Below are 27334 nucleotides of genomic sequence, written 5' to 3' on the forward strand. Positions count from 1 at the left end.
TGGGCTGAAGGTGTGTGAGTTGTGTGTGTGAGTGTGTTGTTTCCTGTGGTGCCCGACTCGCTATTTTACGTGTTTGCAGAGCGAAGTGTCGATGAGTTGTTCCTACACGGATGGAAAGGTAAACATTGCATGTTCATACATATTGATGGCCGATTAATAAAGATGTGTGCGTGCATCCATGTGTTGCGAATTGATGTCCCAACTCAGGACGTCCTAATTCAGGAACCGATATTTTCAAGTGGAATTTTCCGAACTCGTTAACCGCTGCCTCGGGAGGGAAGAGGGAGGACCCGTTTTTTGGGAGATTCTTATCGTTTCTGCACTTTACCCTGAAATACTGCGTACATGTATCCATTTACAGAAAAAAAGTATTGCACTTTACGGGGAGTTTCTTTCTTCCTCTGATTTATAATTTTTCACGTAAATGTATGGCCAATATTTAGGCACATGTTGCTTGCGTCTGCTGACAAAATTTCGAGTTGCTAGTGTTGCTACCTAAAGGTGATATGCCCATAAAATGGTACTTTTACACTTAATTCATATAATCGCCAGTCATAAATCTATCCAATGCTGCACATGGCCAAAATATTGGTCGCAAATGAGATATTGACATGCATAAGTCTTCAGACGTCTAATTATGACCTTCAAGAGTGAAAAAATGTTAACACTGCCTTCCGCCAGTTATTAGTTTATTTAATTTTCTGTATGGAGTAAATCGATAATGTTAAAAATTGAAAATATATCTCAATGGATGAGTCTCTATATTGCAGAAACTCAGGTATAAATAGCTTACTGTTTTCATGGTATAAATTCTCCAAGTTTGGGTTGCGCGACTTTTGAAACACTCTGTATTTTTAGTATGCCTATATTGCAGAGCCTTGGTTTGTAGGTTAGGTTAGGTTAGCAGTTACACACGTGTGCGTATTTCAAATGCCAATTCATCCTCCCCCAAGGCAATTAGTATAGGATGTTCTGAGTTGGGAAGACATTTCACTGAAATATCCAACTGGTGCAGACCAGTTTTTGAAACGACACTGTTTTCATTGGAATTTCAATAGTTCCTGAGTTGCGAAGTCCTGAATCAGGACTAAATCTGTGTATTGCAGATCAAGAAATTACTTCTGTGAAACAGTTAATTCGGTAACTTTAATGGTCAAGTTCCAGTTTTGAGAAAGTTGATGAATGTAAATTGAAAACCAGTATCGGAGTTACAATTGTGATTAGGCTTTATTTTATTATATTCATTTCCCAAGAGATTGCGTGATTGTTTTTTGTTTTTTTTTTGTAATGCACAGACAGGCTAATCGGGACTGGAGCTATGATCCTAACCACTGTGTGCTTCCATCGAACCTGGAAGCCCTTGATTACAAGACTACGCCATCTAGTAGGCCCTGGCAAAAATAATTGAGTGACAGTTGCGACTGCATACCCATATATACGCGTAAGTAATTGTATTACAGTTATGCCATTATGTAGTTGAAACACGGAGCGCGCTACGACACCAGCGGTTCCGGGTTCGAATCTCGCTCTGGGTGTTCTTTGTGAGTGTCCATTTCTCAATATCTCATCATCACTCATTCTCATCGTCGCGATTAGCCAAAATTGACAGAAAAAAAGTCAAGCAAAATAAACTAAATCAATCAATCAATCTACTTGATACACTAAGCGTGTTACTTGTATGAATAAATAACTAATTTACACACACACACAGAACTCGAAATGCATCAAATCAAGGTTGATGCACTTTTAATGCATAAATTGTCACTGTTAAATATGTAACTTTCTTATCTTTGAATTGATCTCTGATGTTACCAATAGATTCATTTTAATGCATCACACGGAACACCAGCTGATAAAAGTACCCTTTTATACATTTCTGTGTGTATTTTGACAGACCAAAAAGTGCATCATTTGCAGTTCATGCACATTAATGTGTATTGGAGTCAACATATTTGTATCAATTGACACGTTTTGGGTTCTGTGTGCAGGTAAAATTTTACATTCTTTAAAAGAAAAAATCAGTGTTACACTTAGCTCTTGACAATTGCGCGCGTTTCAGTTGTCACTGGCTACTGAATTATGGTATTACCTAGTTGAATAAATAATTTAATTATCGTGCTGATTATGCCTAATTGAATAAATTACTCAATTCCTTGTTTCCATTTCCTGAAAAGAAAAATGAGTTACACTTGGTATTTTGCAGCGAAAATAACTGAGATGCAGAACCCAATATCTAGCTGAAAATTTAATCCAATTCCAGTTGCCATTCAAAGGTGTACAGGTGTACGTACACACACCCTCTGATTGGGGCGCGAAGCCTTGGTGAAAATTCAATTGGGGAAGAAAAACTATATTCCATCTCTGTATTGATGCGTACAAAATAGGAGCGTGACTACAATTGGTCTGCACCCTTCGAAAATACCCTTCCTGTGTACATTTAGTGTAATTGTAGGCGTATAATATGTCATACCTGCGATCGATGATACTTGCCTGCTAAAGAAATGGCGAATTTAAAGAAAATTCCAAGGTCTTCTTATGCTAAATGGCTTTCGAATTGAATGCACATATGATAGATCTCAACATTTCCACCATGTCATTAAAAGAACTCAAATATTAGAGGGGCAACTGCCCTCCTTAACCCAAGTGCGCACACCTACGTTGCCACTACGTAACTGAATAAGAAACGAAATTGCAATTCCTGGACATCTCAGAATCTATTTGGAATAAATTGTATTACAACTGCAGTTTTGCCAAATTGAAAAGAAAACTCTAAAAGATGACCTTAGGTGCTAAAGAGTATATTTAGCAAAATCTTAGTATATTTTCCACAATTTTTATCTCGCAAAGTTAGATATACATGCAATATTTGATATTTTCCCTGCCTGTTGCATAACCCAGTTCTTACAATTTCAAATAAAATATACGAAAAGAAATATTTTGAATTAACCTAATGACATCTAGTAACTTGTAAACAAACTACATTGAGGAAAACAATTGTAAAACTGGTAAAGGTGAAAGAATGGAAAATTATATTGGTAAAATAGTTTTCGTATTAAATTTTAGGATAGGAATTAGTAGTGTAATTAACAGTTGGGCTGAGAAGTTCGTAGGCTAACATAGTAAAAAATATTTTTTTGACAAAATTCGATTTTATTATTCAATATAGTTGCCTTCGAGGGCGATACAACGATTATAGCGGTCATACAATTTTTCGATGCCATTTTTATAGTACGATTTCTCTTTAGCCTCAAAATAGGCCTCAGTTTCGGCGATTACCTCTTCATCAGTGCTAAATTTCTTTCCAGCGAGCATTCTTTTAAGGTCTGCAAACAGGAAAACGTCACTGGGGGCCAGATCTGGAGAATATGGTGGATGGGGAAGCAATTTTATTACGGTTGAATATCGCTAAACATTGCTCCGAATCATCAAAACGTTGTTGCTTTTCATCGATTGTGAGCACGCGCGGCACCCATTTTGCACACAGCTTTCGCATGTTCAAATATTCATGCACAATATGTCCAATACATTCCTTTGATATTTTTAAAGTCTCAGCTATCTCGATCAACTTCACTTTACGATCATTTAAAATTATTTTGTGGACTTTTTTGATGTTTTCGTCGGTAACAGCCTCTTTGGGGCGTCCACTGCGTGCATCGTCTTCGATGCTCATTTCGCCTCGTTTAAATTTAGCAAACCACTTCTCAACGGTTGATTTTCCTGGTGCAGAGTCCGAATAATGTTTATCAAGCCAAGCCTTGGCTTCAACACTATTTTTTTTCGCCAAAAAGCAATGCTTTATTAACACACGAAATTCTTTTTTTATCCATTTTTTCACAATAACAAAAGCTGCTTCACTCACAATGCTATATCTCACGAACTAATTATCCGGCAGCTGTGAAATTTATACACGTATCTTTTGAAGGTTAGTACTAAGTAAAAATCACATGGATTTAATTCTAGTAACGCCATCTATGAGTCAGCCTACGAACTTTTCAGCCCAACTGTTAATGTACCTACGTGGAACAAATTCAAATGAATGTACAGAAAAATAAGTTAAAACTGTTGATTTAGTCGAAAATACTTTACACATAGATACAGTATTTTAAAGATATGATTTTATCATGAGTCAATTTAAATTGTACATTTCTTTAAATAGCCTCTTTACAGAGGAGTATTGTAAATATTTGTGTTTTAGGACTGAATGACTGTCCTACAATCCAATTTCATTATCAATTATTCAATATACAAATATCAATATTTCACAGTTAAATTTAACCGTCTACATGTTAATTTAGAAAAAGTGAAGCAATCTTACTTTTTAATTAAATTTGAATATTTTATCATCCATAAAGATAGGCAATGAGTGTACTTTAAATGTATTTTCAAAAAGCGAATCAATTAAATTGCATTAATTAGATTAGCGTTGTAACGGTGGTTCTTAAAATCGTTAAAAACCGTCATTCTATTTTTTACGGAAGTCTCGGATTTTAGGGTTTTTAACCTATTTTTTTCCTTTGTAGGTAAATAGGAAATAACAAGTTATATCGGCGTTTCATAAAAAAAACGAAACAACTGACTAAGTGTTATAGTGCCTAAAGCTTGTTAGGACCTATTTTAGGTTTATGTGCCTAAATTAAACCTTTTTTTTAGGTTTTACAGGATTTTTATATCTCGCAGAGGTATTTACTAGGTTTGGTGGCGAGATAATTCAATGACTGGCGTGTTTGAAACATATTTTGTGTTGATTTCCCTCCCTCCAAGTATATGAAGTTTATCAAAGCTTTAAACAAAACAAAAATGTCTGACGTCACTGTTACCTGCAGACAGTGGCGGCGAAAGGGGACAGTTCCCCCTACTTTTTACACCTGCACTATAGCCTCTTAATGCTAAGCCTTGCCTACTAAGATAAAGTAAACTGTCCTTGTCCCCCCCCCACTCCATTCTCAGTTCTGGCACCCAATCGTCTCTACTGCCTGCACAGTTCCAATTACAAACTTCTGATCTGTGTGGCCTTGCTCACTTTCGCGTCAGTTTGGTCCTTTTTGGCATTCACGCCTTGCGAAGTAATATTTCAGCATTCAAATTAGCACTACTGACTATGTTTCTGTTGAAAGATAATTTTCAGCACATGAAATGATCCTCACAGACAAAAGGTGGAGTTTGAGTGTGGATAACGCAAAAGGATTCATGGTGGTCACTAGGACCATGATAAAATTCAAGTATAATTCCTGGTTTACAAGATGAACTTTCCAAAAATTCAAGGATACAAGCAGATGATTTCTCTATTCAACCCTTACGTATTACCGACTCTCACCCTCCTTTCCACACACAAAAATATTGACAATATAAAGGGTTTGTATGATTCCAATGTAACAAAAAATTTATCTAATAAACTTCAAGATATATTATTTTGTAACAATCTTATGTTTGTCAGATACAATGTTCTGTAGAAGACACTAACAAAGTAAACAGGTTGAGAAAATTTTGTTTTATTTTCTGCGAAGCTTTCTTTTTCATTCTCAAAAAAATGAATGAAATAAAAGCTAAACTGAGAAAAACTTGCCTCAGGGCATTTATAAACATGTATAAATTTAATGGGATATGGATTAATAAAAGTTGCATTGTTTAACGTCTACGGAGAAAAAAATGGAATAGAGAAAACATCCGCTTGTACCTTATTTCATGTCTTGCCAAAATTCATGAATATTTCCAGAGCCAATAATTCACGCATAATTTCCGGTGCTAATAATTCACATGTAATTCCCGGAATTCAAGGAATTCCAAGTGAGTAGCCACCCTGATATTGTGCAGCAAATTATACATACGTAATTCATTTTTCATATCAACAAGTAACTTTTTCTAACAGCACAAGTGCAGTATTATAAAAATTTGTAGATAATTTTGAAAATGATATAAAGAAATGAAAATTTGTTTAGAAAAATTAATATTTGGTTTTTATGGTTCTTGTGAAATTCTGTTTTTAACGATTGTAGCTAATCAGTATTTTTCGGGAATTATGTACCAAATTAAGTCTTTTTTTAACTATTTCAGGATTTTTCGAGCCTAATTTAAGGTTTTTAGAACCTAATTTAAGGTTTTTAGAGCCTATTTTAGGATTTTTAGAGCCTATTTTAGGATTCTTAGAGCCTATTTTAGGATTTTTAGAGCCTATTTTAGGATTTTTAGAGCCTATTTTAGGATTTTTATAGCCTATTTTAGGATTCTTAGAGCCTATTTTAGGATTTTTAGAGCCTATTTTAGGAACCTAAAAGCACACTTTTTAGAACCTAAAAATCCGAGTTCTAGCCATCAGTAGACTCAAGTAGTGTAGAGTAGCGTCGACTTCACATAATTTAGGAGGATGGTTAAGCATTTGCATGTGTGTGTCTGGAGAAAGAGAGAGAGAGAGAGAGAGAGAGACATAATTTGTCAGTGTTGCGTAAGTTACTAAACAAGAATTAACACCGACACACGATTGAGCGAAAGGGTTAATCTCAGGAGTGTCATCCTATCAGCTTCTTGGCTACATGATCCCGTTTTTGTAGAACAATAACGTTTATATAGTACATTATCTGACAGAAAAGGTAAGTAGTACCAGTGGCAACGATGAATCTGTACTATAGGGCTTCGCTGCATGGAAAATATATTTTTTTCGAGGATTCTTAGCTTATGGTGACCATTATTAACCGGGGTAGTCCCTTTTTTTCAGTCTCTATTGCGATTTTTTTTACGTAAAACTGGACGCCTAAATACCCCTTTCTGTGACAATGACTTATTCGCATAGAATTACTGCTACAATACACCTTCTCTATTATTATTATGAACTATAACATTGTTGAGTATTGATATTATTTCACATTTCATTGTCAACAATGAGACATAATTCTAATTTTCTTCAATTAATCACACGTGCGTTAACTTTTATAAAATATTATTTGAAAAGAAGCTGAAGCCGATCTATTAATCGTTGAAATATCAATGAATAACTTCTAATTCTGAAGGACTGCTTTGTTGAGTCCAGTGCATATCACCATGTTATGTACAGGGTGTCCGAAAAGTCCCGCACCATAGGCAAAATCACAGTATTTGTCTTATGTGTTCTCCGTTGAGTTCCATGTTTGTAGGCGAAATCGCAAATTGTTGAGCACGGAGGAGGGGGACATAATCTGGGCCAATGGCTTCGCATACATGTTTGTCCAAATGAGATGGCTTTGAGAAAACGTCCTTGATTCTTTTCACATGTGGACTATCCTTTCGGGGGGTATGTTAAATCTCTGGTGTACAGCAGTATCATTTCCACACGTTCGTCCTGCGACAGCATCATTCCCTACAACAGGTATGTCCAACTTCAATCAAGTAGTGATCTACTTTTTATTGTCACAGCAGGCATTGAGCTACTATTAATCGTTAATCTTTGCAAAAAATTGTACCTACTCAGCCATTATATATTATAGAAGTTGAATTCAAATAAAGTATATTCGTATAATTGCAATAGATAACTGCGATCGACCAAGAAACGCCCCGTGATCGATCGCGATCGACGCGTTGGACATGCCTGCCCTACAATAAAAGAACGCAAAAAAATGTTTTTTACCATTTTGCCTATGGCGTGGGACTTTTCGGACACCCTGTAAGTTACTTACAAAGTATTTATTTATTTAATTTTCAAACACAAATATTTATTTCGAGACAGGTTTTATATTAAAATGTGTATTTTTTTTTGCCGTCCCGTTTTGTCCCGTTTTGTCTTCAGAAAATGTGAAAAATGTCCCGTCTGTTGTTTAAAAATCTGGCCATCAGAAACAAACGTCTCGCCTCTGGACAGGCCCCACGGCTTCTGGGTGGCCCTGTAGACGATTCTCCCCGTCCGGTACTGTCGCGCTCTCGCGACCTGATGGCGATCCTTGGCTTCTCCTCCTGAGGAGTGCTCTCGGGAGTTAGGAAATGCTTAGGATAGGGTTTCCGGGTATAGCCGGTAACACAAGGCTACTACAACTAGCAAAATATAATTTAGTGTTTACGTTGATGTCTTCTAAGAAACGTTGAAATCAAAATCAAACCAAATAAATCAGTGTTAAATTTTAACAGTAGAATGTAATTTTTATGGTAACTTGAAAACTTCTAACGGTGCATAACACTCATCGCCGTTCTTGTGTCTTCAGTGTTGGTATTATCCGAGCTTCCCCCATTTTTACCTCATGTATTTTACCAGGAAAATGAATTGCATAAGTCAGCAGAATTACCCAGCAATGACGCACCAGAAACTTCTAAGTGATAGATAATGATGCAAGATAATTACGATGGGAAAATGAGGGAAAATGAGTAACATGTTTTGAACGTAAATAATTCACACACTTCTGATTTCATGTGTTGAGAGATCAGCACATGCAGTGTAACCTAACTAGATGGTTTTGCAACTCCGGTTTGTGTAATTTTTTACTTAATTCGTTTGATGTGTTATTTCTTCCTTGAGCTCCCGTGTAACGCTCCAGCAGCGTAACTTGGTGCCAAACTTTGTGGGGGCACTTCCATACGAAGGATTTTTTTTTCCGAAAGACGTTGGAATTGTAAAAGTGAACGTCACATAGCTGTGTTCTAGGGGCGGGATACCCTATAAAATATTTCGTATTTACCATTTTGACCTTTGTAAAAGTTGTTCAAAGACGAAAATGGTAAACGAGCTCATTTTAAATTTTTTCTTGCAGTATTTTTTGCTGCGTTCAATTCAAAAATTTAGATTTCCTCAACATTTCTTGAGGAACTGTAGCGTCATCGTGCATTCGTATCATAGGGCACCGAAAGCTGCTGGCTGGACAAAACAAATGATCATCGGATACACAGCATGTTGTCAAATGTACTGTAAAATGGGGTGGGGGAGAGAGTTGATCAGCGTCGTTACTTGATAAAAGTTGTACAATAGTAAACAAAATACTGAAACACTGCACAATTAAGCTAATAAAAACAACAGACAAAAATAGACTTTGATTGATTGATTGATTTGCTTTATTTTACTTCGCCTGTTCTGCGACTTTTGGCTAATTTGCGAAGATGGAGATGAGTGATGCTATGATGAAGTTGATAAATGGACACTCACAAACATCCATGCCCAGGTCGGGAATCAAACCCGGGACACCTGGCGTCGTAGCGCGACAAAAATAGATACGTTTGGCAACGCTGTAATGGAAGAGCGATGTTACCTCTACTGCTTTTACTTCTCAACTGAGGTTGTTGACACTCATCGAGCCACACACTCCCGAAGACGATTGGTGAACAGATGGAGCTATGTTGATCATCTGCCAGTTTGGCCTGCGATTAGTATAGACTTTGTGAACACCCTGTAACGGGTGGTCGTTACCCCTGTCAGCGGCATATAACGCGTCCTTTCCCGAAACCAGCCACGCCCTTTTCCGCGCAAAAGCAGGCTCCCAGAGAGAGAGAGAGAGTGGAGGCAGGTGTTACTCCGCAACTTTTGATGAGGGCCTTGTTGTTATTTATAGATCCGAAACTGTTCCTTTTCCTACAACGTGCGAACAGAGTCACAGGCTATCAATCACTCCCCTTTCGGAGTCATTAGCTTGTCTTCATTTTTGTAACGTTTTCCCTCCTTTCTCACCTACGAGGCTATGCGGCGGTTCCTTTTAATAAATATAAGCCTTATCGCGTCGGAGTCTTTCTGCGAGTAATAAATAAATAGGCACTTTGCGCAATTGGGTTGTGCAGGCGGGCACCAAACACATGCACGTGGTTTTACGAACCTTGTCCTTTTCTCGTTAACAACCTCCAGCTGTCAGAAGCAATGTTCAAGGTGACGATGTGCTCCTTGAGAAAAAAATGCAAGTGCTGTATGCCTCTTTCTCTGGATATAGGCTCCAGCAGCAAGCTGTTGATCACGTCTTCTAATCTTCGCTGCACTAAAGTGGATGTCAACGTAAGAACCGAGCGCTTCGATTTTCTTCTGAATTTTCAGGGAGTGAGTGGCCTTTCAACTTCTCGCAGGTCATCAACAGCAGGGTTGGGTGTCACCATTGCTTTTTCGGAAGGGGCTCGAATTGAAAAGATTGATAATATATAGCTGCAATCTAAGTGGAGAGGGATACACTATTATTTCGTAATTACTATATTTAACATATGTATTAAAAGTTGTAATCAGAGGTAAATTTAAGGGGAGTTTGCAGCCAATTTGGTTTCTCCAGAGATCTTTACTGCCTTCATTTGAACATTTTAATATTCTCAAAATTTCGGGGAGAGCTGTAGCCCAATCAGCCCCCTCCTGCGTACGCCAGTGTTTCGCTGGCTGGAGTTTTGAACTTGTGTCCGATTCCGAAATTATTTTCTCAGAAATATTTCTCTTCTAGAATATACCGCATAGTACGCCCAAAATAATTTGATTTGATTTTTGTTATTTAGCGTCGCTTTTCTGGCACTTTTGGTTAACCGCGACGATGAGGATGAGTGATGATATGATGAAATTGATGAAGGTACATGACAAAGAATACCCATGTCCAGGCTGGGATTCAAACCCGGGATCCTAGGATTGCAGCACGTTGTGCTAACCACTGCGCCACGGAGGTCAGCTATTTTTTTTTATTAATGCAACAATTACTATGTCTTACTAGGTGTGTAAAAGTTATTAAAAAATTAAAAATAACTATTCATTTTAGTAAACTAACTGAATGATTTTTTAAAATAATAATGAAAAAGGGTTGTGCAGGATATTCACTCATCTGTTAGATTGAGTAGAAAAGTCTCCCTAACAATGTGATCATAAATATGAAGCAAAATTGGTTTATTTTTATTAGTTCATTACATGTAGTTATTATTTTATAGCTAATAATTATAACCATGACAATAATAGTATTATTTCTCCCATTCGGTACTTGCAAAGCATCCTCCCAGCCGTCTGATTGTAACCATGTTAAACCATAGCACCTAGCTAGTCCCAAGACTCGATCAAACAGCCCCCCACCTAAGAATTTCCAATTCAAGCGCTGCTCCCATTTGAGGAGTGTTATCAATGGCCTGACTCGCTTCCATACAAAAAATTCTGGCAACACCGATGCGAGACTGTATAATGATTAGATTAACTTAATGAAGGAAATTTCTCCAAATATATCCAGGTCGGGATTTGAACTCGAAACGGTGCTGAGGCGGCATTCCCGTAAACATACACATTACTTTGTGTGCCCCCTATATCCTTACGCTACATTTGGTTTCCTCGCGTTTTACGTGTAAGAGGTTTCTGACATAAGATACTACGGACGTTCATTGATCCTCCGTTTGGTTCTTACCATTCCAATGGATCCTGTCCAACGCCATCGTCATTAGATACAGAGGCCTTGTTCCTCCGGCCAACCCACGAGGCGAACCTCCACAATGGGCCCTCAAACCTCGATAATGCAATTTTCTGGGGCGGTAGACAAAGGAAGGGAGAACCCTCAGACGGTAATCTGTGCCGACAACAAAAGCTGTCGGTCTTTGCTCTTTCTTTTTGTGGGGCGGCCCTTGCCGGGGAGGGGGGGGGGAGATTGTAGCAGATCTGTCGACAGCTAAGTAGCTCTTTTTCAAAAATATCTCTTCCGCGCCAAAGTTGCGTTACGGTAAATTAAAATCCTTAAATTTCAACTCTACACCTTTAGAAATTATCGTAAATTTTACAGTATTCTACCGTTAAAATTTAACAGTCTGCCTGTTAATATGGAGCAGCTTTTCTATTTTTACTTAATTAATAGTTCATAAATTGCAGTTCTGTGTCAGTCATTAAAATTACATTAACTAGATTACCTTTGCAATGTCTGTAAATATTTTATCAACGGTGTGTAATTTTTTCTACACTATACTGTTAGAAAAGTAACTGTGAAATTTTAAAATATTCCCCCGTTAAAATATAGTAGTCTGCCTGTTAATTTACAAAAACAGGACCAACTGTTTTTTTTATTAAAATTGGATTATTTTATTAGGCATAAAAATAGAAAGTGATTACATATTTCAGTTGAGCTAAACCTAAATATATCTTTAGAAACCGAATTCCATTGATTACCTTAATTAGGTTAGCAATGTAACGAAAATCCCGTTGCCCGTCGAACTAAACACATTGTAAAGTGTGTGATGTTCGAGGATTCATTCCGCAAATTATGAAATGTTTATGTGTTTCCCATGGACGTGTAAAATCGTGTTGTAATCTATAAATAAATAAATATCTGATCGGAAAGTGTATACTGGGTCCCACTTATAGAGTTCACGAATCGAATATGTAGTGTAGAAGATAAATTAAGTAACATCCAGAATGTTATAATATCTTTGTAGATCGATGTTCAATTGTTTCGCTGTTGTGTAAACTTGTGCGTTTACCAGACATGGATAAAATTGTTGTTTTACATAAATTAGAACCTACACGTTGATGCTAATATAGCAACTAGTACATTGTAGTATGTACATTAAAATTCATAAAATCCTGGCGATGCATCACGTGTACCAAGATCAGTTCGCCACGGGGAAAATGAACAGCACAAAATGTGCTTTTCAGATTATATTGCTATATGTTAGATGCACAAAAAATTATCCTTTGCGGAGACACGAACATTTCATAGAAACCAAAATCATGCATTTGACTGTGTCACCTAATGCATCAGAAGTGCACATATAGTTAACTTTTATGTATTTTGATCATGGTACCGATTATGGTGGAAATATTTGGAGCAATAATTGTATCCGAGACGACACACTTAAGTACTAAATCGGTTTCTGAATTGCCTCACGGTTGTCAGATCATGTCTTGGGATCGCACGACATGTTTTTGTGCCTGGGAAGACCTTTTTCAGCATCCAGCAGCGGTACTGGGTATCCCTGTATCGCATGACGCCCCAGCGATCGTCTTTTATCCCCGAAATCGAGCATGTCGGTTCATATACGTCAAGCTGGGTGGCTGGAGCGGGATGTTCTATCGAAGGAAATCTTCTGGAAGATGCTATTCAAAGCCCAACAGCTGCACGAGAGCTTATACAGAAAGCACGTATAAGTGTTTCTGTCGCACTGTTTCTCTAAAAGCTAGTAATGGAACACTTTCTTGAATGCATTTGTTTATTTTATTTCGATTTTATGCCACTTTTGGCTAATCGCGAAGATGAGGATGAACAATGGTATTATGAAATTCATGAAGGAGCACAAATAGAACAAGGCTGGGACTCGAAATTTGTGACGATTACTGATTGATTGATTTATTGATAGAGCTCAACAGGCAGAGCCCAATTTGCACGATTAGAATTAGTTCACAAATATTTCGAATTATGACACGAAGGTGAAGATACAACTTCTAGTGGTCTATGTATTAGTAAAATAACTGAGCAATATGCACTTCACTATTAGGGCCTACCTGTATTTCCATTTTGTTACATCCATTGCCACATATTGACTATTGATTTTCAATGCTATCAAATATTACCTAATTTATACAGCGTTTAGCGCAATAAATAACATAACGTTGTACAAAGTAATTATTATAATTTTTAAACCGTTAATAGAAAGTGACTTATATAATATGAACTTAATAATTTCAATAAACATATAGCCTAATTATATTGTGCGGATCCACAGGACCGTCACAACCCGGGACCTGGCGTCGTAGCGTTCAGTGATAACCACTCGTCTGCGGAGGTCGTTTCCTGTCTTAGAGATCTTGGCGTTAAACACGGTAAACTGAATGCATCAAATTCGAGTCTATTTGATGCATCAGAAATGTATCGATTGATGCTCTAAAGTATGTTTTGTAACCTTGTCCAAGAATCAAGTTTACAGTTTGATGCATTATTGAATATCGTTTGTAAAGTTAATGCCAGTGAATCATATGATACAAATGAGTATATCTTTCTATGTTGAGCTGTACAATCGCCGGAAATAAAAGTGGGACACTTATATCCTGAAATATTGAATTCTCTGGAATGTGTGTTGCCTAACTCCACGGCAATCAGCGAACTTCAATACCAACTTTTCAGTAGCAGGTTATGCTATAGCCGTATAATTTGCCATACCTTTTTGATGCTCCTTCCTGCATCATTCTTGATGATGCTACATGATGCTCTGTGCTACAGACTTTATGCATTTTTGTTTCAAGTGATGAATTTACTATTCTGTGTGGAGAGCCTGAAAGCAGATGGATACGCAACATCCCTTGCCCTTTTCCTAGGCGCTGCTTAGGTCTTTCAAGAAATTTGCCAAAGTTTTGATTGATGACAGGAATATTAATTCAAGCAAGGCAGGGACTTGAAAAATACTTCACAGAATTCAAGAGGACCGTATTAACAGCCAGTTGAGCTGTTTACCTTCCCTTTTCCGACGGCGTTGTTGGCCGTCTTGGACGGTAAGCAATGGAGCCCCCCCCCCCTTTTCTGCTTAATGCGAGGATAAAAAAAACCATCCTTGCTGTGCAAATCTCTCCTTAAAGCTGTTAAATGGATCCTTTCCTACGTAAGGTTCCCATCACAAAGGAGGGATTAAGGATTACGTCTTTGAAGAGTATCCTCCTTTGCACTGCGGGGATGTCCTGAGTGAACCGCGGCGGTCCATCAATTTGCAATGGTTTTTAAAAGAACATGCTGAGAGCTTGTATATCGCTCCTGAGCGGTTGTCCTTTTATGTGCGAGGCGAGCCGGCTGGCAGCCTGAGAGACCCAGAGAGCAAAGTGCGAAGAGCGGACTGGGAATTGTATACCCTGTCCCACCTAACTGTAGAGCAGGGCCGCGCATATCGGCAGAAGAAGAGGAAAATCGAGTGGTGAAAGCGCAGCGTTGTCAACCGTACAGTCCTGACCGTACATATACGGACGTACGGTCCAGACCTTAGCCCGTACGCTAAATGCAGGGCTTGTCAAAATTTGCTCTTGCAGTTTTATCCCTAATATTTTCCTAAGAAATTCTTAAACCAATCGTACGGACCTGGAGACAAAAATTGCCATGTGCGTTCGGTATTATCCTTTTCAAAAGTTTGCAACGCTTGCAGAGCGAAGGAAGAAATCGGGTAGCTCCCGTCGCCCATTACACAATCCCGTTTCTCTCACTGTTCATTGGTGGAGCCGTCTCGCGCCACTACTTGCGCAGAGACTTGTTCTCGTTCGCCTGGTCTACAGTTAGCTGGTACGGAGTTTAGATGGCATGGAGACGAGACGAGACTTGGCACAGTCTCGGTCTCGTGTTTCGTTACTAATCTAACGATAGCATGAACATCGTTTACAGCGTGTAACTGCACACAGCATATAGAGGTCGCATTGAGACCACCAGTTTTCTTTAATGAAGTTTTTCTGTTTGACGTCTGGTGTTTATACGCAATGAGCCCTGGAATAATATTTTATCCTGAACATACAGGGTGGTCCGTAAGTAAGGAAACATTTAAAACAAATATGGTTGGTGAAACGTGGATAGAACACACCGATACGAGAACGGATGAAACTAGAGAGGGTATGCGACTAACACGGCGCCATCTTTGATCCAACTTCAGTTTCTTAAATGCAAATATGAGCAATGAGTATGTAACTTATGAACGTGGGCTAGAATTTCAAAGGAACCACGATGAAACAAAGTTGAATTATACCTTCTTTAAATAAGGGGTGATCCGTTCCGAATTGTCGACCTGTCTTCCACGTAGTACACCCTGGACTGCATTTTGCAGACTGACGAGACTCTAGCGTCCGGAATCGCAGCCAGTAGTATCCTCTATGGGACCTGCTTGATGTTCTTTCATCAGTTTCATATTATCATCATTTTATCCTCGTCTTCGCGATTAGTCAAAAGTGGTAGAAAAACAAAGTAACACAAATGAAACCTTCTTTAAATTCACAAGGCAAGAACATGAATTTAAGGTTATCAGAGTGTAGCTATTCATGTGCAATGTATAAAATATACAGCTTCATTTTGTTGACAAATGGGACAGTAACAAAATTGTCCGTATACACTGACCGCCAAAAGTGATGGCAACAGGGCACTCTGTTTGGTATTTATGCATTGTTTAACACCATCTGCGGTGCATTGATACACTATTTGCTGTCGTTGAGTTGGTGTTTTAAGTCCACTTTATACACAGTAAGACTAATCGGGACTGGACCTACAGTTTAAAGTGGGATCCGAACCACTTGTGCCTCCACCGGGTATTGAACCCGGGACCCCTTGATTACAAGGCGACGACGCTACCACTGCGCCATCTGGGAGGCCCACCATTTGCTGTCAAACCAAACCAAATGTAAACATTGTAAAGTAGGCTATGTATTTAATCAGCGCTATTCTTCTCTACATAAAACCATTTAATACGCAGCGATATTCCTCTCGGTTGAATAGTTATCGTAGTTTAAAAGTGTGAAGTGGTACGTTGTTTACATCTCACGCGACCGCCATTGCTTTAGCACTCGTGACCATGAGGTCGCTTCTGATTGGTTATTCTACGAAAAATGATACGGAAATAGAGCCGGTTCTATCCTTGAAAAATGCCATGAAATATGCCATGGAATCTGAAGCCATAAGATATCTCACTTTACACGGTAGCGTTTTGGTCATGGCATAAACGTTAAGAAAGATGCTAAGGAAAATGCTTTCGTCCAAAGCGAGCCTTAGACTGTTACACGTTACACCAGTTAGTGTTACACCGCTGTTGGTGGCAACTCCGTTGCATATGTTCCTAAAGGGCATGTAGAGAGCAGTGTCGATTTGCAAATTGTTAAAAGCGTACCTTCCTCATTCGTGCGCAGCATAAGCCACTGCACACCAACAAGGTACAATTTGAAAAGAACACTGTTGCACAGAGTTCTTCCTGCCCTATCTCATTCGCCCTGCAGCCAGACAAGATACGATCAAGCCACGCAATTCCATCGTTCGCATCCTGCGCATTCTTATTTCAGTTAGCACCTTCGTGTCCGAATCCCTCCCACCAGAGCAATATCCTCATTCAGGACGGTCCAAAGGGGAGGAGGGTTGTAACGAGGGAGGAAATTAGAGGGGAGTGTTGAGAGATTCATGCAATTCTTAAGCTCTTCGACCAAGGTATAAGGGTGGTAGCCTTGCTAGACACTGGTAGCAAGATAGAATTATGGAAAGGAATTATCAGTTTGATCTAAATATTTGCATTTAAAATATATTTTTTTCACACACAGAAGAAAAAATTAAACAGAGATGGTTGCTTTTGGTGTTTGCGACTTGACGCAACAACTAATTATAAGTTGTACTAAATTTGATAATTTCTTCTAAATTATTTGGTAAAGCTAAACAAATGGGCCCGAACTTTTATTAGATTTGGTAATTGTATCTACTTATTCGGTAATTCTAAACAAACGCACCAAGCTCCCACTAAATGTGAGTAAACTTAGCCATATTTGGTAATTCTTCACAAGTTGACACGAACCTTTACTAAACTTGGCGATTTTGTCTTCGTTATTTGGTAATTCTAAACAAATGAGGCCAATTTGGACAAGAATTACTAAACTATTGTTTCTGTTAAGCTGTTTTTAACATCTTAATATGAAAAATGGTGTGATATATCATGTTATTCATGTCATTTAGATAAATATTTTTTAAACAAGTCGAGTATAAATTGTTAACCACCATTCAGAATATTCCTACTTAAAATTTCAATTAAAGCTTAATTTTGTGGCCATTTTTATAAGGATCTCAAAATGTGGTTGTGTTTTGTTCATATTTTTACTACCCCTTTTCTCTGGTGGAAGAATAAACAATGAATCCATTGTCACAGTCGTCGAGGTCAACCAAGTTCAAGTACACGTGATTAACTTGCATTCTCAAGGTGTCACTGTGCATTTAAGTTGCGATTCAGAAGGAAATTGCTACTGCAGTGCGAACATCAACACAGTCAGTCATTTTGTATGTAGTATTTCTATTTACTGTCCAACCAGCGAATGTGATTAGTGTAATTTATTTTTTTTAAATGAGTTAAGCAACCTCAGAATTCACCACACTATCTCATTGTGTTAAAATTGAATTTATATAGCCAGAGCGTGGCTTAAGGATAGATGGAATATTTTAAAGTGGGTATTGCTCCTTTGGACATGTTTTCTTTGCTTTGCTTTTCTTCTTCCTTTCTCTGTTCTTTATCTTTTTCTTTATCTGTCCCCTCTCTCCCCCTCCCTTGTTTTTCCTTTCTTTTCTACTTATTCTATCTCACTCATTTCTTTTGATTTCAATTATTCTTTCGTTCTGTTTCTCTATCTCATTCTTTCTCTCTTTCTCGTACCTTTTCTTCTTGTCTCTATCTTTATCTCTCTCTCACTCTCTCTCTCCCCCCTCTCCTTTTAGTTCTACTTATTTCTTCTCAGTCTCTTCTATTTTCCATATTCCTCTCTCTCCTTCTGTTTCTGTTTCTCTATCCACTTACTTTGCCTTTCTTCTCTTCTTCCGTTGGTTCTCTAACTTTCTTTTCATTCCTCCTCCGTTTTTCCGCCTTTCTCACTCTCACTCTCACTCTCTCTCTCTCTCTCTCTCATCTGTGCATGTGTGTATTTGTGTGTGTGATTCTTGCTCTAGCAAAATAATTATGAAAATTTCCCATGTAAGCTATTTGACTAAGCAGAAAGCTGGGCTAGACTGATTCACGATGGGCTACAACCAACCTTTGCTTCCCCGTTAGCCACGCAACTGCTCATGTCTAGATTCCTACATTTGGCGACTGTTGCTGGATTGCAGGAGATAGCAAGCTTGTATGGCGTTTCTTCAATTGCTGTTTTGATAGTCTACTCATACCAAATATTCCTAGTAACTTACTGGCAAATGTCTAATACAGTTAAACCCCGATTTAGCGTTCTCGTATTTTCCTAAATTTTAAGTTCGCTACTCATAATTCCAGGAAAAACGTATGATCAAGCTTTCAATGTATTCTTTCGTATACTGTGGAACCATTTAGGTCTCAAGCCCAGGCGAGATCGTGAATCGACCACTCAATGCACTTGTTGTACCCAGTTACAACGTCTGGGAATATAATTGCTGTTTTCATAATGAAGTGTGTGGTCTGACTGACGAGATACCCACGCACGCATATGAAGAGGCGCCACAAGCGTTTCTGCTCTATAGGTAACATTCATGGATGTCCGGAATGGCCACCTAAAAAGTATATATTTCACACATAATTTCATTTCAGTCACAGTAATTTATGTTAATTATTACAAGGTTTTTAAAGGAGCATGGTAATTTCAAACTGAAGCAGTGTTTTTTGAGTGGGCATCACTATTATAGTGGAAAATATGGCTCCTTTGCCCCCCCAGAAAAAAAAATACCTTGCTTGCCCCTCCCTGGGAAAAAATCCTGCGGACGTCTATGATAACATTCAGGAACAAGTTTCATGCTGCACAGAGAAGGACAGCTTCCGTGTGGATCCCTCCGGACATCAGTCTTTTGATTCCTGACGCGCACGAGATCACAACTAACCAGTTTCTCATGTTGCTTCCCTTTGCGATCAACCTTTTCAACACTCAGTCACACCAATCTCTACACTTCATCAGTCAAGCTGACTGCTCTTGTGATAACTCCTCCACTTCTCTGTTCACGTCGCGTGCGCCTCCTCCGTTCACTGAACGCACTGACCAACGGATTTTTGGTCTTGTACCCTCCTGTTCACATGAAGTGCAACCCTTTATAGGGTTCAAGAGTTCAAATATGTGCCACTTTATCTTAAGAGGGGTGCACAATGGTAGGAACTCAATGTCTATGCTATACTACTCTGCAATCTAACAGGGCACATATATTTATAAATTATTTCGAGTACAAGTCTATACATTCGAGTAGCAAGTATGAAATAGAAGATACCTTGAAAATTTAAGAACGACTTTTTTTTTCACTAAAACTATTTTAATTGTGTTACTTTTCTACTGCAGTTACACATTAAAAGTACATAAACTGATACTGATGCACTTTTGGTGCACCAAAATGCACCCAGGCATTCATAACACCTGCTGTTCCGCATGATGCATTAAAATGCATCAATTCAGATCTGTGCTCGAACTGGAGGATGCTTGAAGGAATTTCAGAATATGTGAGAGGATGCTTCTATAGGTTAACGTGGAGACAATGCAGTATAGGTTGGGGGGGGGGTGTTTATGCAAATTCCCTAAGCTGGGCGGGGGATGTTTTATGAAAATGTTCTTGACTGGAGGGATGCTGATAGCATTCCCTGCCTTCCCCCAACTTTGAGCGCTGGATATGATCATTTCAAGGAAAGGAGAAATTCACGTTTAATTGCACTTGTTAGTTAATGCATCGAAAGTGCATCAACCTTGATTTGTTTCATTTCGAGTTCTCTTTCTCTGCGTGTATTCACTTCTCTATACAAAGGAAGTGTAGGCTGAGTTACCTGCTTGAAGCCAGGAGTAGCGTCACAATAATTATTAGTTTATAATTAATATTGCTTCCACTACTTAATATAATATCAACTGCTTGACCTAACTGCAATATATATTGCGACACCCATGTCTGGACTCTGCTCTACATACGTTCTTGCTGTCGGGTTACACCAATTATGAGTACTTGTAGCCTTACACTTACAGAAAACACTGATTATGTTTGTAACAAGATACGTTTGTTTAATCTTTTTGCTAGCCATCAACATAGCAATATCCTTGTTTTGGTGATTTTGACCAATCTCTTTGCTAACCATAAACATAGCGATATATTTGTTTTGGTGATTTTGACCAATCTCTTTGCTAACCATAAACATAGCGATATCCTTGTTTTGGTGATTTTGACCAATCTCTTTGCTAACCATAAACATAGCGATATCCTTGTTTTGGTGATTTTGACCAATCTCTTTGTTAACCATAAACTTAGCGATATCCTTGTTTTGGAGATTTTCACCAATCTTTTTGCTAACCATAAACATAACGATATCCTTGTCTTGGTGATTTTCACCAATCTTTTTGCTAACCATAAACATAGCGATATCCTTGTTTTGGTGATTTTGACCAATCATTTTGCTAACCATAAACATAGCGATATCCTTGTTTTGGTGATTTTGACCAATCATTTTGCTAACCATAAACATAGCGATATCCTTGTTTTGGTGATTTTGACCAATCATTTTGCTAACCATAAACATAGCGATATCCTTGTTTTGGTGAATTTGACCAATCTTTTTGCTAACCATAAACATAGCGATATCCTTATTTGGTGAATTTGACCAATCTTTTTGCTAACCATAAACATAGCGATATCCTTGTTTTGGTGATTTTGACCAATCATTTTGCTAACCATAAACATAGCGATATCCTTGTTTTGGTGATTTTCACCAATCTTTTTGCTAACCATAAACATAGCGTTATCCTTGTTTTGGAGATTTTCACCAATCTTTTTGCTAACCATAAACATAACGATATCCTTGTCTTGGTGATTTTCACCAATCTTTTTGCTAACCATAAACATAGCGATATCCTTGTTTTGGTGATTTTGACCAATCATTTTGCTAACCATAAACATAGCGATATCCTTGTTTTGGTGATTTTGACCAATCATTTTGCTAACCATAAACATAGCGATATCCTTGTTTTGTTGATTTTGACCAATCATTTTGCTAACCATAAACATAGCGATGTCCTTGTTTTGGTGAATTTGACCAATCTTTTTGCTAACCATAAACATAGCCAAATCTCTGCTTTCTAAATTTGACCAAAATAATTTGATTCTGGTGAACAGTCATTTGTTTGTGGCCTATAACAACAATAATTTGGCTCCCAGAAACTAATTTCTTGGTTACTCGAAACAAACTTCTCTCTCTGTGCATTATTTTATGAGTTGACTGACATTGTCTTCATATCAAACGTTATAAATTACTCAATGCTTCCGGCCTAGGATTTTCATAGTGGAGATAAGCAAATTTTACTGACACGAAGTAAGATATCTTGCTCATAGGGAAGAAAACATTTTACTTTATTCTCAAGAACGGGCCACCAGCGTGTTTTGGGAAAGAGGGGGGGGGGGCACACGAAGCAACTGCCCCTAATTGCACTAATAACACGCCTTATTCAATGCACCAGAGTCTTTTTCCAGCATGAACCCGTATGCAACTTAAGAAGCCCGACAAAGCAACTGATACGCTTAGCATATAATGCCATGGGGCACATGCAATATTTCATCTGCCCGATCCGACAGCTTGTGTGTGTGAACCAGGTGTCTTGTTACGTCAAGTCAACATGCGTGGAGTTTGGATGAAGCGTAATAAAATTATAGTAATCCAATTTATTGCCGGAATACTTGGGGCTCCGTATCAAAATACCAAATATAGGAAGCGGGTGCTTATCTGCGTTGTTCCGTAGCAATTAAAAGACCAACACGTGCTGCTCACCTGCAGCGAACTTGTTATTAATTTCATTATACCATCCATTAATTACACGGTAATTAATTAATTTGTTGCACGTGGCAGAAATAAGCAACATGCATGGAGTATGATAAAGTCATCTCTTTGATGACTCTGCGAAATCAGAAAAGAACGTTGAGGTGAATGTTCTCAATTTTATTTCAATTTTTGACATTTCAGGGCAAGAAGAGAAATTATGTGAATCGAAAAGGGGTTTTGAAGTCCATATTCATAGGCTAATAGGGATTGGACCTACAGTTTAAAGTAGGATTTGTCGAACCACTACGTGCCTCCACCTGGGATCGAACTGTTACGTACACGAGGAACAATATAAGAATGAGGTTTGGAAGAATTAAGGATAGATGGCAGCACGAGATTAAAAAACTAAAATAATTATTAGTAAAATTTAAGTTAGTGGAATTTGTGTGAAATGGATAGGAAGATATAGTAAATAATGATTGTTAGTGTAGAAGAAGGTAAAATAACAGATACATATAAATGTATATATATAAATACTTTAAGCTAAATACGAATTCTCACAAGTAGAAAGCAAATAAATTGAAAGAAGTCATGAAATTTGAGTATACATATGTCCGTACATATATGTTATCCAAAAGAATAAAATCTCTACTTCCCTCTCACCATAGTCTGACTATAGTTCTAAGAAAGAACCAGCAACTCTAAGATACCGCGTGATAAGAGTGTTACCAGAAAGGAGGTAACAGAACCCGTAGCACAAAGCCACAGCGTTACCACTACACCATTCGGGGAGGCCGATAGTGCAAATTGTGTGGTGTAAAGTAATATAAAGTTATACAGCTTAAAGTAAACACACACTGTCTAGAAGAATACATTTCTTTAAGTTAAAATGAAACTGAATTTGTTGTCAGAACAGATTGCAAATTTGCATCAACCAAATTATGACGTCATACAATGACACATGTATTTCTCTTTATATTTAACATATTAAACATCGTATCACATGGGGGCGTTACAAGTTAATGCAGTACCAACTTCACTTTACTACTGCAGTGGCACATGAAAATTCCTGTTCTGGTAATGATGTACTTTTGGCGCATCAAAAAACACAGATAATTGAATGAAAGTGTACATTTACCAGCTGCTGGTCCGTGTTGTCGACTAAAAATGTATCAGTTGACACGATCAGACACAATCATGCCACTACACGTTTCATTGTATCAATTGGTGCACCGAAAATGCATCAACCTTGATTCGATGCATTTCGAGTTCTGAGTCCCGTGCTTCGGCATTGGGTGTTCTTAGTGAGCGTCCCTTCATCACATCTAATCATCACATTGCATTGCCAAACTTCATGACATTAATTGTGATGCAAAATTCAAACAAAAAACGTGCTTTTATTTTGTATTTAAACAATTAATTGCCTTCGTTTTCTTTAGTGATGAAACGTAAATTTCCTCTTGTCCCTAAAGACAGATTTATTTTGACTTAAACTGCGTTCAATATCGCATGAATTAATGTGAGTATAATTAACATATATGCAATGGACTTCACCGCAAGAGCCTAAGATTACTTTTTCTTTTTGACATGAATGTTAGAATAACAGATGCCTTGCCTATTGTCAAGATTTGCATAAAACAGACAGTACAAAACAAACATAATAATACAGACGAACGGAAAACCTTTGATATTTAACGCGAGAAGAGAAAATGTAGTAATAGTAGAACGTTGGAAAATATTTGAAAATATGGAAATTCCTACATAAAAATAGCTAAAATATGGAAAATAAAAATAATAATAGCATAATAGCTTACACACATCAATTCGCAAAGATAATACAAAATAACATTTATATGTAACGTGTGGTCCGCGTGTGGGTGACGTGTGGTCCGCAAGACAAACTCCCAGACATTGTTGTAGGACCCCATTAAGCTACTCATTCGTTGCTCCCCAATTTCTTCACGATGGGTGGCCACCGGTCCCATACACAGGCCGAAATATCAGGAGAAAAGTTGTTGCGCTTCCCTCAAGAGACTCGAAACTGCCTCACGGCCCATAGCCGGAGCTCAAAGCATGGCAACATTGATATGCATTCACATATAAGTCCGTTTCCTTGTTATAAACAAACAAGCACCAGTCGAACCTAGGACTCTTGATGACGCACCATGACGCCACTTCACGGTGGAACTTCGATTTTGACTCACGCGGACGAGAGATTGTACGTAAGGACGCGTCACCAAGATCTTCGACGCCAAGAAGTCGTTTGGAGAATTACAGCAAGTTTTTGGGAGTAGGAAGAAACAGTTTAAGAGTTGGGAGAAAATTGCCCCATTTTGAGCCACCAGCTGCGCGTTCCGAAGTCGAAGTAATTACGTCAGAGGAGACTATCGCTCAACACAGCTGAGTCGTTCCGGAGGACTGCGTAACACCGTTGACGTTTTGTCCTCCCCCCCCCTTTTTGGTCATCACTTTCAGCATTATTTTTTTCCTTTAAATTTCGAAACAACGAGTGAAATGTTTATGATGTTAGGGACAAAGATTGCTGCTTATACGGACTAGAGTGACGTATCCTGAAAATTTGACCTGGTTTACCCCCCCCCCACCACCATCTAGATGAATTCGATATAACATAAATAAAACAGCTATGGAAGCAGAAGAAAAACAGAAGTTCGACAATTTCAAATTTTTCGTCAATATCAATATTTTGTTTATGAAATGTTTCTTTTTACCTAAAATTGGATCTGGATTTCCCTTCGTGTAGCAACATTCCCTCTGCCAAGCGCGGATCAGAAATAGATAGGAGCAAGCAGTTTTCTCCTGCCAACGATGTTTACAGCTAACCACGCAGCTACTCGCCCGCGTTTTCTTCGACTCGGCTCCCTCGTTCTCCCGCTACAATCGGGTTGGATGCGATGCGATGGAGAAGGATCCACATTCAAATAACTTTTTCCTGGGGGGAAAAGAAAGTGCTTTGAAAAAGAAGCAGAACTATATACTAGAAATCTGGTAAAAAAAAATTTAAAAATCCTATTATTAATCTGATATAATTTGGCCTATAGGTTATAATACACCCTGTATAGTTTGGGGAGGGGACGGGAACTCATGATATTGTAGGTTAACGACCTGCACTTATGTAAATCCGGACTTGCATTTGCCCATTGAGAAATATGACAATAGTAATATTTATAAAAAAAGAGACACATTAGTGCATGTTGAATATGTGATACATTTCAGCATTTGCTTGAGATTGCACTTTTTTGCGTTAATCATTGCCTTTACTTTTGTGAAGCCTGAGACCTATTGTTTACGAAGTAACGGATCTAGTATCGCCTTTTTGTCGTACGCAGGGGGAAGCTGATAGAGCTATATCTCCTCCCGAAATTTTGAGAAAATCAGAAATTTCAAATGAAAACAGTAAAGAGCTCGGGAGAACAACTAAAAGGCAACTGCATACTTTCCTTAAAATGACGCCAAATTACCAATTTTGTCTTTGAAAGACTTCTCAATTGAAAGTAAAGAATAGTAATTATGAAGAATTGCGTAGTTTACCCTGTCCTGCTCTGAAACCCAGCTATGTTATATCCATCTTTACAATTCTAGCCTCTTCCGGAAAATAAATATACATACGCCAGTGCACAACGATGAATATATTCCAAATCATCTCGATTGACGTGTTCCATATGCATTCTAGTTGTACGAAACAATACAGTTGCTGACCAAGGCAGTTTTATTATACAAAAACACTTTACACGTGACGTTTCCTGTTTTTAGTGCATAAAAAAACTGCATTGGTTAACAATTGTAGTGTTTTATAACATGGAAAAAAGGCTTAACAGTTTTACCATTGGATTTACGATTTATGCACTAATTTGCGCCCTTGGAGACAATTTCTGTCCTTTTCTGTCATGGACTTAAATGATAAACTTTGATTACAAGAAGAGCAACTGACGTTTGCGTGACGATATGGTTTAAATTTACCACGAACTCTAAAATCTTAATAAAACTGTAAGTTTATTTTTTCTTGCAAACATCTACTTCAAACGACGATAATCACAAATCCTCCAATTTGTTCCCCAGTTACACCATATAATCATTAACAATGTAGAAGTGATTAAGGAGAAGCTTTTTTTTTCTTTGTCTTTCTTGAAAAAAGGAATTATGTACGCACAGTTAATTTTTCCCGTCCATTTTCACGAAGAAAAAGCGAAATGAGTAGATAATTAGGCTTAGCAATCACATTGCAGAGATTAAAGCAAATTTGAGACCCACACGTTAAGGTAGGAAGAAGGGAAAAATAATTTCAATTGTAGTTATTATGTCCCTTACCTGTTTCTTCTTGCCCAAATGAGGCGTATGGCACAAGGATATCGTGCAAGTCCTTTGCGTTTGAGACTTTCTGTCGCCAGAAAAGTACGGTGTACGAAATACTTCGTATTCTTCCGCGTTTATGTTTTATTTTTCACTTTCCAAGATGGGGAATACTTTCCATATCATTACCAGTAAATATTTTGTAATTACTAAGCTTTCTTACCTGTTTGGTGGACTTGTAGTAGGCTGGGGGCGTATCCACGCCCCCATCCCCAGAACATGAATGACAACTTAAAAGTATGTATTTGACACTTCATTCCAGTCACAGTCATTTATGCTTATTGTTAAAAGGGCGTTGCAGAAACATGGTAACTTCAAACTGAAAGCTTGTTTTTCGTAGGGGCGGGGAAATATGCCTCGTCCCCCTCCTGGAAAAATACCTTACTTGCCCCACCCTGTAAAGTAAAAAATCTTCCAGATGTCCATGGCGCCCTATCTGAAGTTGTCACTGTTCTTAGCACAAATATTTCAGTTGCAATCGAGGTAACTTTACGTGTTCCTATTGCTTTGCCCCCTCCCCCTTCTCCCCCCGCATAACCAGCATTTTTACTTTTTAATGTGAAGTGTTGTAGAAATACACACAAGGAGTCCGAACCACAGAAGTTTCCGGGTTCGAGTCCCGGCTGACCCGAGCGTGGGGTTCTTTATGGCTGTCCATCAT

General features: G+C 38.2%; 1 protein-coding gene across 2 annotated transcripts in view; it reads left to right on the plus strand.

The window, feature by feature from the left end:
- Positions 1 to 27334, plus strand: part of LOC145994316 (transcription factor Sp9-like) — a 142647-nt gene continuing 115313 nt past the window's right edge. For both annotated transcript variants that reach the window (XM_083130431.1, XM_083130462.1), the window contains exon 1: positions 1 to 118. In XM_083130431.1, coding sequence (XP_082986557.1) covers positions 92 to 118 — 27 coding nt within the window. In that variant the 5' untranslated portion in view covers positions 1 to 91. The remainder of the gene's footprint in view (positions 119 to 27334) is intronic.

This window comes from Lepisma saccharinum, chromosome 1, assembly GCF_977018435.1.
Source record: "Lepisma saccharinum chromosome 1, izLepSacc3.1, whole genome shotgun sequence".
Lineage (NCBI taxonomy): Eukaryota > Metazoa > Arthropoda > Insecta > Zygentoma > Lepismatidae > Lepisma > Lepisma saccharinum.